The sequence below is a fragment of the Mus caroli genome, unplaced genomic scaffold (assembly GCF_978045245.1).
Source record: "Mus caroli unplaced genomic scaffold, Mus_caroli_1 scaffold_6, whole genome shotgun sequence".
Taxonomy (NCBI): domain Eukaryota; kingdom Metazoa; phylum Chordata; class Mammalia; order Rodentia; family Muridae; genus Mus; species Mus caroli.
In genome coordinates this window covers 67,679,377-67,693,863 of record NW_028227261.1, presented here as the reverse complement: position 1 = coordinate 67,693,863, position 14,487 = coordinate 67,679,377, and the positions used below count along the sequence as shown (strand labels likewise).

General features: G+C 39.1%; 1 protein-coding gene across 2 annotated transcripts in view; it reads right to left on the bottom strand.

Annotated features, from left to right (window-relative positions):
- Positions 1-14,487, bottom strand: part of Mllt3 (MLLT3 super elongation complex subunit) — a 279,485-nt gene that overhangs the window by 65,290 nt on the left and 199,708 nt on the right. For both annotated transcript variants that reach the window (XM_021159575.2, XM_029475724.2), the window contains exon 5: positions 981-1,688. In XM_021159575.2, coding sequence (XP_021015234.1) covers positions 981-1,688 — 708 coding nt within the window. The remainder of the gene's footprint in view (positions 1-980; positions 1,689-14,487) is intronic.

Below are 14,487 nucleotides of genomic sequence, written 5' to 3'. Positions count from 1 at the left end.
GGATGGGACCTCAAGGGAAGTAATATCTGGTCTTTAAAACACAATCAAATGCCTTCCAACAGTTCTAGACTAGATATGCAAGACTTCTTATACGGGTAAAAGGTTGAAACAGGTAACTGCAAACTCTCTGCCATTCAACTCAGCAGAACTGTAATTATAAGCCTAAGCCACGATGTCCAACAGCTAGGGGGTATAACATGCTGAGATGCTTTAGTAGGCACCTGCAAGATAATCTGGCCACCAACCAACATGCACCAGATCATGCGCCCCTCTCATCCAGCTGGCAGCTACCCCGGGGAGAAAAAAGCAGTCTGATCTTCACATTGAAAGTAGTTTTACAGGTGCACGTCAATATCAAAGTTTCAACATGTATGTATGTAGTTACAACAAAGCTTTACTTTAATAACACTGTTTTAAAAACTACCAGCACCGGGGCTGAGGTACATATTAGGAGAAGAGTGAACGTCTGGCATGCCAAGCTTTGGGTTGTGTCCCCAGTACCAGACAGGAAAGCAACAAACTGTAACGGATTTCCCACTTAGCTTTTAAAAACCTTTAAATCCTACTTTATTAGAATGACCACAAGTTGCACTGTGCCTCGTAGGTTTCTCTTTGACCTTGCTTTTCCATTGTATTCAAGCTTGAGTGTACTGCTCTCTTTTCCCTAAGTCAGCAATCAGCCCAGAGCACTGTAACAGAGCTCTCAAGGGCACTGGATCTTTCTGTTGCTATTCAAACAACCTTAACTGCATTGTGGAATATATCTTTCCCTTAACAACTTCAGTACAGCCTAAAAAATTCTGCAGATTCCTTAATGACTTCATTTCCTTCTTCCCGTTAGCTAAGGACATTCACTTCTAGGCTTCACCTTCTATTCTGTAGGGACAGAATCCACGTTCCTTTCTTGTTTCTCACCATGAAGCTATCTAATGCAAAACCCAGATACTGTAAAGGGACAGAGGAGGCACCAGGCTACTCACGTCAGATTTCGAGGACATGTTCTCCTCCACGTCTGAGTCGTTGGGATCCACGATGTCATCAAACGGTGGCAACGTTGACTTCTTCTTCTCTGAAGTCTCACTCTCAATTTTGACCTTTCCCATCTTGACATGAGATTTATCTTTTATCTGTTTTTTGTCAGCAGAACAAGTGAGTATCAGTGGGGGCGCACTAGAAAAACTTTTAAATAAAGCCTCCGAGCTACTCTTTTTCCTTTTTTTGGCTGAGAGTTCTTCAGAATCTGAAGCAGGGGGCCTTTTGCTGGGCGCCTTCTTGTCCTGCTGCCCACTGGTGACGGTGAGTAAGTTACTGTCTGCTTTTGGCTCTTTTGACATGGGTTTAGGTTCCTTGAAGGCCATCTTAGGAACTATTTTTTCTTCTTTCAGTGGTTTGTTTTCTTTGGGTTTCTTGGAGGAGTCTTTGGAAGATTTGTTGTGATCCCTGGAAGGTTCTTTGAAGGCACTTTTATGTTCTCTGGAGTCCTTAGAAGGTTTTTCCTTGTGCTCCTTCATTAATTTGTGAGGCTTTGAAAAACTGGTACTACTGCTGCTGCTGCTGCTGCTGCTACTGCTGCTGCTGCTGCTGCTACTGCTGCTGCTGCTGCTGCTACTACTACTGCTGCTGCTGCTGCTGCTGCTACTGCTGCTGCTGCTGCTGCTACTGCTGGTATGAATGCTCCTGTTAGGGTCCTGGAAAAAGGAGAAGAAAATTACACTCTCAAAACAAAATAGGTACAGAGAAATCTAAGACCGTGGTTCTCAACCTTCCTAATGCTGTGACCCTTTAAAACAGTTCCTCATGCTGTGGTGGCCCCAACCATAAGATTATTTCACTGCTTCATCATAACTGTAATTTTGTCACTGTTAGTGCAAATTTCTGAGATGCAACACCCCCCCCCCAAATGGGCCTTCACCAACAAGGTGAGAACTGATGGTCTAAAGTCAACTTCTGTGAGCTCCAGCTACATAAAGTGGTCCCACCCCCCTTTTTATTGTTCTCAACTCATTCCTAAAATATACCAAATATTTTAACTTCAGTTCAACAGGTGGAAATAATGTATGTAAAAACCAGGGGGAAAGGTTACTATGATCAGAGAATTTAATGAGACAAGCTGTCTTTTCAATCATTAGAAGGATTTAATCATTTAAAACATTTATATTGAGCAAATGCTAACAATAAACTTGTCCTAGAAGGTATAAAAAAATTGATAGCACATGACCCTTCTATAAATAGCTATGGCATATCTATGATTGATGGGTATTAAAATCACTACCTATGAAGTGTGTAACAAACTTCATAAAACCAGGGGGCTATTTAGTTTTGCCGAGAACATGAAGAAAAGAATACATCCCAATTCCAAGGAAACCCTCCATGTAAACTAGGGCCTAGAGCATAAGCAGACCACTGCTATTAGAAACAGAATGGACGGCACTGATTGACCAAAATCAATAAACTAAATAAACTGAAACAAGGAGGAAACAAAACACAGACTGCATTTGAACAGCAGCATCTAGCCAAAGAACGAGAGAAAAGGAGAAAAGTAGTTGAGATAACATCATGAAGCCAGGTTACATAAAACCCTAAACACTTGTGCCACACAAAGCACCATAAAGCCACCAAGAGACATAGTTCTGAGTGTGAGTGAAAACTCTTTTTGAAGCCAGGTTTTTCATCAATTAAGAATATCTTTCTATCACTCAGAACAAGAGAAAAATGGTAGAAAGTAACGGAACACATCAAAGGTCTCAACTCCCAAATGGACAGGATCTTCAGCAATCCTGAGAAGGAGCAATGGTTCCTATTATATTTTAAATGTGACCAGTGTTCCTACTCATCATGATACCTGAAAACATACAACCTGAGCTGGAGAGATGGCTCAGAAGTTAGACGCCCTGGCTGTTCTTCCAGAAGACCTAGGTTGAATTCCTAGGATCTACATGGTGGCTCACAACCCTCTATAACACCAGTTACAGAAAATCTGAAACCTTCTTCTGGTGCCCACAGACACTGTACACACATGATGCAAAACCACACATGATGAAAAACCATTTTTGTTCAGGAAAAAACATCCACATAAATTAATAAAACTTAAAATATATACACACAAACACCCATTTATGCATAAAACCTCTATACAATCTATTTACAAGCAAAATTTAAATTGTGAATCTTTACTATTAATAGCAAAAATAAGAAACAACAGGTGATCTTGGCTAGGAAAAATCCACATCAATATTAAGAGAATAGTTCTTTCATGTTCGCTTCAACCTCCTAATAGACCCAAAGACAAATCCCAATCAGAATTTCCACCTTTGGGCTCATGGTCCTTCACTTCTCACTCACTTAAGCCCAATGCTGGGAAACCCATCTGATAGCCCTTATATATCTGGGATGACAAGATAAAGAGAACATATGTAGGGACTTTCAACAAAATGAGCAGTCTTCTATTTATTACATCTATAGGAGGAGAGAAGTGAATATCTTGTTCACTGATACACATCAGAAAACAACACCCTAGGTGCACATTGAAGCTCTATGCCAGTGGGGACATGAATTTTTGTTTCCTACAAAATCAACTGTCCTCTATGTATTGAAAAATAGTTCAAATTATCCTTTTTCTGAAATGAGCACTTGGTTTCAAAATTACAAAATGGATAAAGCTACCAAGCAAAGACCTGTTTTTTTTTTTTTACTTCAAACCAGCTAAATAACTCTTGACAAAGCATTTTAATCTGAGACTTTAAAACATGTTACTAAATATAGAATTCATATTATTGAAACTTTGTTATTTAATAAATTCTATTACAGGACATTTCCTGGCATGTTAAGCAATACTATGAATAATTAAAATAACATATAATGGACAAACTAAATTAAGGAAGAACATTTTCAAATCTAATATCCTTAAGATTTTTTTAATTGGTTTGGTGACTCACTGAGAATGCTAGCAATTTGCAACCAGTTCACTAACAATATTGCAGAACACCCAAGCACTGGTACTAAACGTTAGATCTATATGGAGTATTGCACATATTTTAAAAATATAAGTTCTTAAACTATCAGTTATACTTCTAATGTTACATAGTAAAAACCAATAAACATCAGGAGGTGGAGGGGGACCTCTACAGGGGAACTTAAATTATTTATTAATAAAATCTTTCTGTAGAACAGGAATTCTTAATAAAGTACACAGTGGTGGGTCAGAGAGATGGCTCAGCAGGTAAAAGTGCTTGCTGTCAAGCCTAGCCACCTGCATTTGATCCCCAGGACCAACATGGTAGAAAGACAAAAACAGACACACACCAGGAGCCCTCTGACCTCCACGGGTGATGCACACATACACACAATGGAATACAAATTTATAATCACAGTACACAGTAAAGCTAGATACAAATTTTTATATGATAGAAAAGCATGTTCTTGTCTTTATCCCATGCATATAACACTAGTTAAGAAATACTGAAATATACTTGTGCTAGTCTTGGTATTTAGTGTACTCTTTTATCAATGCAAACAAGCAAATGGCTTCACTCGTCTCGCTCTTTCTCCCTTTACCATTATTACCTTACTAACCTTTCTTGGGTGTGACAGCAAAGGCCAGAATTCTCAGTACTCAGGAGGACAGGCACATCTCGTTGTCAGCCTAGCCTTCAACTACAGTACAAGTTCAAGACCACCCAGGGCTACATAGTGAGGCCCTATCTTGAAAAAAAATCAAGTAAGGACTGTAAAGATGGCGCTGTGGGTAAGAGCAGCTGCTGCTCTTGCAGAAGATGGGAGATTGATTCGCAGCACCTACATGGCAGCTCCTAATGGTTCAGACTCCAGTTCTACGGGACCTGACAAGCTCTAGGGGAATCACCAATACTGCATGTCCCTGGTGCACAGACACACACATAGGCAATATAATCAGACCTATAAAAGAAATAACTCTTTTAAAAATTAAATGAAATAATTACTTCTAAAAGCCTTCTTTGTACAAAAAGTCAAATTGAAGACAAACACTTCCTATAACAATGTCCATGGCAAAATTCAGAAAGTAACAAAAGTACACAGGTAGTCTCCCTACACTCAGGAGCACGTCCTTTAGCTTGGACTAGTAGCAAACAGCAGTTTAGATACATGTCACCAGACTGTACACTCCGACACATAATAGACGTAAAGCAGTAGCTTAGACACACAGGCACCCAACTGCCTCTGACACAGAGTAGAGCTGATCTGCCTCATATATATGGAATGCAGTCAGGCTTTAAAAACCTGTTTCTGAATCATCAACCTCAACGTCCAATGCTACTGAGCAGCGCAGACGGATGACCACTCTAGGTGAGGCTTACACGTGTTGTATAATTCAAATCTCTTTGCCTAAAGATGATTAAGAGCAACTGAGTATCAAGTAATCCAAAGAGAGAGCACGTGCATAATTCAAATCTCAAATACGGAAAGCAAATGACTATTTAAACATGAATTCGCAGGCATCTGTGCTAACTCTGCAACCTGGGATGCTACGGTACAGCGTTTTCATCCATGCCGTTCGACTGAATGCTTCTTTGTTTTAATTTTCTGGGGCAGAATGGTCTCTTTAGTGTGCAATTCCATCTAATGGGACTTGTCTGTAACTCTAGCACATAGCCTAAGAAAGAGAGAGGAGGTGAGAAAAGAACTGGACATAGAAGGGCTTTCTGATTACGGGTGGCTTTCGTTTCCCTGTCCTCTTCCTACTGACAACTCAATGCTGATTCTTCTCTTCCTGTTTCCTCCCCTGGGATTTCTTCTGTCCCGCTCTAACCAGTCTTCTACACTGTGGGAGATTTTCAGATTGATGGAACTTGAATTGGACAAATAAAGATGACCAAACCCAGTAAACTATCCTGGGTGAGTTTATTTGTCCGAACATTTAAGCAGGATATTTCTTACGAATTGCATGTGCTTCAAATTGTGCATATGAAGGGGTAAGGTAAACCATGATATTAAAAAATAAGCTTCCAAAAAGATAGCAAATAATGAAGAGGATACCAATTGAGAATATGAATAAAATATAAAAATTAATGTTCTGCAAGGGAGAGGAAAAGGCCTTGGATTCGATCTACCTTTCATATTTCGATTTAAAGTGTGACCAACCCAACTGACTCCTCTTAAGCCAGAGAATTTTGGAGGCAGAAGACAGGGGGAGCCTGAAGGATGGGCCATAGGTTTGTGGGACTCTTGTGAGAAAGGGCTAGCACAGGACCTCCTTAGCTTCAAGCTAGCCCCAGAAGGGTTTAGCACATGTAGGTAAGTGCACGGTGGGGCCAGAATATCCAGTAGGATAGAGAGCCCACTATACTCCCGGGGATAGGGAATGCAAGGAAAGCAAATAGATGCATAAAGACATAGATAGGAAAGTGCAAACATGCTTGCCACCACCACGTGCTCTGAAGTGCCTGTACCTCGAGTCCCTTACTTGAGCCCCAATGCGCATCTAAGAAGTGGGGAAGAACTAGGAAATGAAGACCTAATAGATGATCTGGAGAAGACAGATGAAGTCTTAAAACATTAAAAACACAATTAAGTTAAAGATAACCAAGACTAATAAAAAAGTAATAATTTCTAAAGCTTTTAAAATTAGGTTAAAACTGAAAATTAAAATTATCAACCTGAATAATTCCCTATGTCAAGGGCAAGGAGAGAAACACAAGAGCCTGTGACAGGAAAGAAGGGTTAGAAGGAAGCCCACAGCAAAGTAAAAACACAAGAAGGGAACAGAGGGAAATAAGAGAGCTGAAGAACAGAAGGGGCAGCCTAGCGAGCCATGCAAAAAGTTCTCAAAGAGTCTACAGAAGGAAGAGAGTGGCACGGGAGTTCTAAGAGCTAAAGAAAAGTCTGCATCCTGAGCTCACAGGTTCCCCAACACCCCAGGGAAATGAGTGATGAAAGACACGCCTACACACCTTAGCTGAGATTTCTAAACTGCATGGATGTGCAGCTGGAGAGATAGCTCAGTGGTCAGGAGCCTGTGCTGTCTTTCCACAAGTTCTGCATTTGGTTCCCAACATGCATGTCAGGAGGCTCACCACTATCTGGAATTCCAGCTCTAGGACACCTGATGCCATCTTCTGGCCTTTGTAGTCAAATGTATTCACGTCCATTAGAAAAATCTTAACACTTCAAGCATTAAAGAACTGGCAAGTTACCAAAGATGATTATTACTTAAAAGTAGGACGAATCTACTGACATTAGAATTCTCATTTGTAACACAAGGACATAGAACATAATAAAAATACCATGTAGATGCCTGGGAGGAAAAAGCCACAACAACAACAACAACAACAAAAAACCAACAAATCAGAACAGAATCTACCCTTTATTAATCTTAGTTAACACTGACATTTATGTATATTTTTCTCTAAACACACATATACCTGTGAGAGTTTATAAATTATCTATAGTATAAGAATAATAAATAACCATTGACTATAAGATTATAATATAGACTAAAATAAATTTAAAGTTTTATTTATATCTAGAAATTTCCATTGGTAACAGATTTACACTTTGGTTCACTGCAGATAATGGAAACCACAAATGTAGACTTATGGGTAGTAGGAGAAAGCTAGAGAATGCAAATATCACATATACAGGCAGTGGGAAAGAAGAATCTGCGGATATTTAGTGATTTAGAGATACTTCTGGCCATTGCCCCAGCTCTAGTCAAAAACTCACCATATGAGAGAACAGATTTTCTACACAGGGAAGATAGCGATGGGCAAACACAGGAGTCTAATCCTTGCAATCTATAAAGAACTAAACCTAAACAGACGATAAATCATATGAACACATTAATTATTGACACAGAAGAGGTATAGCAGAAACCTAGATCACAAAACCAAATTATCCACACAGAAATTTATGAATGGCAGGAAGAGACAAAAAGATAGTGAATTTTCTGATATGAAATAGAAGAAAATGTTATAATAAAGTATTGAAAGAGATCACTGTCAATAATGACAGGGGAATGTACAGAAGTTTCACATCAAATAGCAGAAAGTAGGACCAACCAGGCTATCATTTTAACATATAAGTAGAATTAAGGAAAATAAAATATTAGCAAGTATAAACAATGCACAGAGAGTCACTCAGAATCAAACCTGAGGGACTGAATTATGCCTCCCACTGGCATCTCGTGAGACAGGGCTAAGGTCACATACAGGCTACGTGAAACACTTAGCATCATTTGATTACAAAAAAAAAAAAAAAAAAAAGGAAAAAGGAAAGAAAAAGAAAAAGAAAAAGAAAGAAAAAAGAGGTTAAAACAAATGGATAAGCATGAGATATCAGCTCAGTACAAGTAACAGAAAGCATCAGGCTGTGTTAGTATCAAGCAATGTAGAATTCAGCATGGTAAGGTAGAAAATGCATTAACAGCCAGTGGTACTTTCAAACAAGGAAAGTAATTTAAAGACTGAGACTAACAAGAGCCAATAAGCTTCAAAATTTAGCATTTCTCTGTGGGTGGCAAGGGGCCTAAAAGAACATGGCAGACCTGGAAGAGGGGTTGCATTTGAGAAGAGCAACTGGAGTCTTTCCTTCAGCTACAATCTGAATGGCCAAAATACAAAAAGAATATGAAAGGTAGGTCTTTCCTAAGGGTTCTACTTGCTTTGACATTTTAATAGTGTTCTACTTTTCAAGTTTAGACTCATCCAGAACTCTACTCTATAGATATTATGAAAACCAAACAAATCCAGCAAGCCAGCCCTTTCTAAATTTGATTGGAAAAGGTGGCAGGCAGTTTTGTAGAATGCATTAAGCCTCTCAATGTCCCAGAGTCTGTAAGATACCCAGGCATTACAGATATAGCACAGCTATAGAAATGTAGATTCAAAACTTTGCACAAATCATGTAAGATGCTGCAATCATCATATTGGTTATCCACAAGCCAGCATGCAACAGGAGAAGGAGGAAATGATGCTGACTGCCCAGAGAGAGAATCTTGACAAGACAGACTCCCCTCAGCTATCTTGACTGAGCTCTGCCACTTCTTCATTATAGCAGTCTAACTTGAGAGTAGCCACAAAGAGTGTCTCTATGTGGAAAGCAAAGAGATGAGGAACTTAAAGAGTCCACCCCTCCAAACTGCTCACTTTAGGAAAACCAAATGGTAGCAATGTAGGAGAGAGGTTAAAGTGAGAAGAGGGCAAGGCAAGAAAGCCAGCCACCCAGAGGACTATGCTTGTGGTGATAGGGCTTGGGATGGCAGTGGTGACAACTTACTGAATGAATGCTTATTAGGCCAGCTTCTAAATGGGGAAACTGAGACACTGATATAAATGTACCCAAAGATATACTTATATGTATACACACACACACAAAATTAATGATGGAACTAAATTCAAGATCAAGTAGCAGACTCTAGTGCCTGTAGTCTTAACTACTGTATTTCTGTGGACACCACAATAAATCCATTAATAAAAAACAAAACTAACTCTCTCTCTCTCTCTCTCTCTCTCTCTCTCTCTCTCTCTCTCTCTCTCTCTCTCTCTCTCCCTCCCTCCCTCCCTCCCTTCCCCCCCCCCCACACCTACCTGTCAGCCTTGACCTGAACAAGAAGTGTAAGGATGGGGATAAAAGTGTAAGAGCTCAGTGTCTGAGTCTGAGACAATGGTGAACTCTCTGTAGTCATCAGAAACATCAATAAAGTAACATTTACTTCCAGGAGCAGGGCAGACGGCAGGTGTTTGGTGTTTGTTTGTTTGCTTTGGTAAAGGTAGGTAGGTGGCAAATCAGTTATTTTGAAATCAGAGATAGTTCCTCTGTATACTTGGAGAATGTTGAATTTGGATCACTTAGTGTCAAATATTTTAAGGCTAACAGACTTATTAGAAGAGTTGCATTTAGTAGGTTTCTGTAATACTTCTTGCGTTGCAACTAAGTTAAATATACAATTAAAATCCTGTAGGTTGTATCAATTAACATTTCATAGTAACTCAAATCAAATACTAAATAGCCATCTCCAAAACGTAAGGTAGAATCAGATAACTAGAGCATGTTACAAGATCCCATATAGGAAGTGATTGATAGGACAGGAATTTGAAAGATTTAGCTCAGAAACAAAATGGCAATGGAAAACACAATAGATTTTAAAGCCACAGAAATAAATGCCTGTAAAAAAATCTCAAACTGAAAATATTTCATACATGTTCATATAATACATATATATTATTTTAATTTTATGACTAAATAAGTTTAATATAGAACATACTCTCCCTCTGTATATGTGTGTCTCTGTGTGTAAAAGCTTCATTGATCTAATCCCCCAAATCTTAAATCATAAATGCTCAGAAAACAGAAAGGTTTTGACAACCCACCTGAGGGAGTTCTGAGTATGAACTTGACACTGCAAGTAGAAGATTCCAAATAAGTTATAGTCACAACTCAAAGGAACTAAAACTATTGCTCAGTTTTAAAACACCACATTTCAGGGCTTAAGAGACGCCTCAGTACACTAAAGTTTCTGCTCAACAACCACAGAGACCTGATTCAGAGCCTCAGAATCTAGATAAAAAGCCAGGCTCAGTGAAGCATGCCTATAAGCTCTCAGCTCAGCACTGGGAGCCGGAGCCAGGTGGATCCTGGGAGCTCACTGATCACCTGGTAGCTGAAATGGGTATTTACTGGTTCAGTGAGAAAGTTGGTCTTTAAAAGTTATGTAGAACACTATAGAAGAAGACACCTCCCATTGGTATCTAGTATACTGGGCCAGGGTGGGGGTGGCACATTTAGACACTCCTGAGCCTGTAGTAAGTAAGGGAGAACTGTACGAATCAAACCTCTATGGAAGAGAGTCAGAGCAAGGATGTAAAATGTCTAGTGAATCACAACCAAGCCTGAAAAGTGGGATTCCCCAAGAGCAACACCCTCATCTGCATCTCTCAAGACCCAACATGGGACCTATCGAAATCTGCTCAACCCTTTCCAAATATAACAGTGGGAACTTTCCAAAAGGTTATCTAAATACAATATGAACACACAGTTTTAGAATACCCAAAATATAAAACAGTCACCATGGTCCGAGATAAAGGGGACATAAGAATTTCAGATATATAACTTTATATAATAAAAATTAAAGAATTATTTAAATGCTTGAACAGTAAGAAATAGGTAAATATGAGCACCAAACAGAAATTTTCAAAAATTACAGTTGAAAACAGTAACTTATGGCAAACTGTGCACAACTTAACAGGATTAGTAAACTAAAAGACAGATAGGAAAACCTGTCAGAAAATGCACACCGATAGACAAAAACTGAAATTATATAATCTCTTAAAATATCTGGAGAATGAAATGAAAAGAACAAGACCCTGAGCAAAGACCCAACAAGAGTAAAAATATAAAAAGTTCCAATGACGAAAGATTTTCCAAAATCCATGAATCCACATAAATAGTAATATCAAAATAATGATATATACAAAAGTGATTCCCTCTTAGACCCATCCCATTGCTAATATTCTGCTAAGTGAACATAGCAGTAAATGACTTCTAAGGACATTCTGCTATACCATGCATTTGTGCCTCATCCACTCTCATCAGAGAAGCATACACAGAGACCCACAACTGGACAATGGGCAGAAAGTGAGAGACTTTGGAGCACTCAATCCCAAATGGGATGTTTCCATACATACCCCCACCTCTGCAAGTACTACCCAAGGCTCAAGCATCTACACAGAAGAGGTAAAAAGATAATAAGGGCTAGAGGGCTAAAGCAGATGGACTGACTTCAGGGAAGCACTGTCTTCCAGACAGAACAGTACTGACATTCAATGAACTCACAAAGACTGCTGTAGCACCCACGAGACCTGTGCAGGTCAATCCAAACAGGGTCCCAGCTCTAAGAAGGGAAAGTGGACACAGTATCGAGCCCCTAAAGAAGAGGCTATTTGAAATTGATGCCTGCAGGAAAAGGTGAAATAAGTTTTTCCCCAATGAAGTAGACACGGATAGATTAACTACACCCCAGGGCAGGCACCATGCCCAGTAGTTCACAATACAAAACAAACTCAGTGGTATTTTGTGTAGAGTTTTTGTTTTGTTTTGCCACATTTTTGTCTTGTTGATCTTTTGCTTGCTTGTTTTCATTTTCATTTTTGTAAGGTTTTGGATTATTTTTTGAAAGCGAAAGAAAGAACTTTAGTAAAGTTGGGAGAGTAGGGAGGTGTGAAGGAACAAGGAGGAGTTTCAGGAGGTAAAAACAATTTTTTTATAACAACCAAGAAAGACAAAAGAGAGAAAATGCAAATTAACAATGGGAAAATTAAAAGGGATAAATACACCTGAAAACACAACACAGATAAATCAGGAAAAAAATTTATTTTAACAAATTTAAAAGTAAAATTTTAAGGAAGTGTGACTTTTCAAAACTGATTCCTACCATCCTAAAATAGTAATCAGAAATGGAACTTTATTAATATCAGGGAAGTGGTTTCACCTTCCTACAAACACAACATTGGAACCAAGGTTTTTAGAACCAAGTTCTTGAAAAAAAATAATTTGAATTGTACAGAAAGTCTCTCACAAGTAGAGGAGAAAAAACACGACTTGATATTGTTAACATTACCAAAGCAACAATGTGAGCCAAGAATGTAAAATAAACAGACTAATCTAACTCAATAATGAGTTATTGATGACATATCAAGATGAAAAATTGAATACAATAGCACAATCAACCCAATTGTAGTGAAGAACTCCTAAAGAAGCAATCTATGCTTAATTCAAGCACTCAAGAGCAGTTTACCAAGACAAAAGCCTGTGAAGGACCACAGTAAAAGACTGAAGAAGAACAAAACCATCAAGCTATCTTAAGTAATTCTGAAAAGTTGTCTAATAAAATCAAAATCCATCCATGAATTAAAAAAAAGTTTCTTAATTTGATATGAACTGACATTCTCTAAAGATACAGCATTCATATTAAAATCCCCCAGCTGCTTGGTCTTGGCTGACTGGACCATTGTGACTAAGCAGAGATGGAATGTGGTGGACAGCCAGAGCCAAAATCATCCTGGGCTCTATTTGACCCTTTAAAAGCCAGATACCCCAACTTTGGTAGCTGCCCCAACAGTCTCATTCCTAATAGATAACACATCTCAGAACAAGCCGTTAAGATGAACAGATCTCTTGCCTCTCCCAATCCTGAAGGTAAGAATATTAAAAGATCATGCCGGAAGCCTATGAAAGAAATTACCTTGGTTCGCCACTTCTACTGTCTTCCTCATGTACCCACCAATGTGATTACCAATGTGTTTACTTATGACTTCCTCTTGTTCTGTGGCTATAAAAATTCATGTAACGGCTTGCAGGGTGGAACATGTCAAAATAGCTTGAATCTATGTTTTAGGACTAAAGACACTCACATATGGCTAAGGATGAGAGATTTTATTGCCATTAAAATGGAGTCATTACTTTATCCCCATACTGACAAGAGCAGTCACAAAACTCCCATGCACACAACACTTCCGATGGCAAATCATTAGAACTGGTCCTTTTATAACCAGAAACAAACTTGTTACTGACGTTTCTACTGACACGTGATCAGACAGCTGACAGACAGGACAACATTCACATATGTGTATCTACACAGAAATAGCCATTACCTGAAAAGAAAAAATTACTTGAATTAGTAAGTTTAAAAAGATAACCAGAATATCAGATGCAAAGACGAAGTGCATGTTTGATGTCAGCAGCAATAAACCTACAAAACACGGGAATGAGGCTAACCAGACAGTGAGGAGAGCCATGAGGCACTGGGTGGTCACCGAACAACTGCACTCATAAACACAAAGCAGGTGGGGCTCCCCGCACAAGACCTACACAAGATCAAGCCTGTGGACCTTTCCACACGACAAGCTGCTCACCAGTCTCTGAGCAGCTACAGATGTTGCCGGGGGTAGGGGATCATTTTCTCCAGTGCTATAACTACTGCCATGCTCCAATACAGAACCCCTTCTTACCCATGCCCATGGAAGCAAGCAAAATTAAAGTCAGAGGGGCAGCAAAAGATAGACAGAGAAAGAGAAAGGAAAAGAGATTAAGATAGAGAAAGAGAGATAGATAAAAAAAGAAAGAGAAAGAGATAGTGATAGAGATGTGTCAGATAGACAGAACTTTAATCCTAACATTCAGAAGGCAGCTCTCTAGAACAGCCAATCCTATACACAGTGAGACCTTAACAATGATTAAAAGAAAGGGAGGAGAGAGGGGGGAGGGAGGGAGGGGGATGGAAGAGAGGGAGGGAAAGGGGAGGGAGGGTTGAAATTCCAAGGGACCTCTATGGAAAAAGAGGTCCAAAGCAAGCATAAGGTGTTAAGAGAGGGAAATGGGTGTGACCACAAGCACACTGCATACATGCATGAAACTGTTAGAGACTAAATGTTTATTTTTGTAAAACAAAGTAACTTTCTCTCCCCCTCCTTACCCCCAATTAGTACCTAGAAATAAAACTTACAAATGGAAAAACCT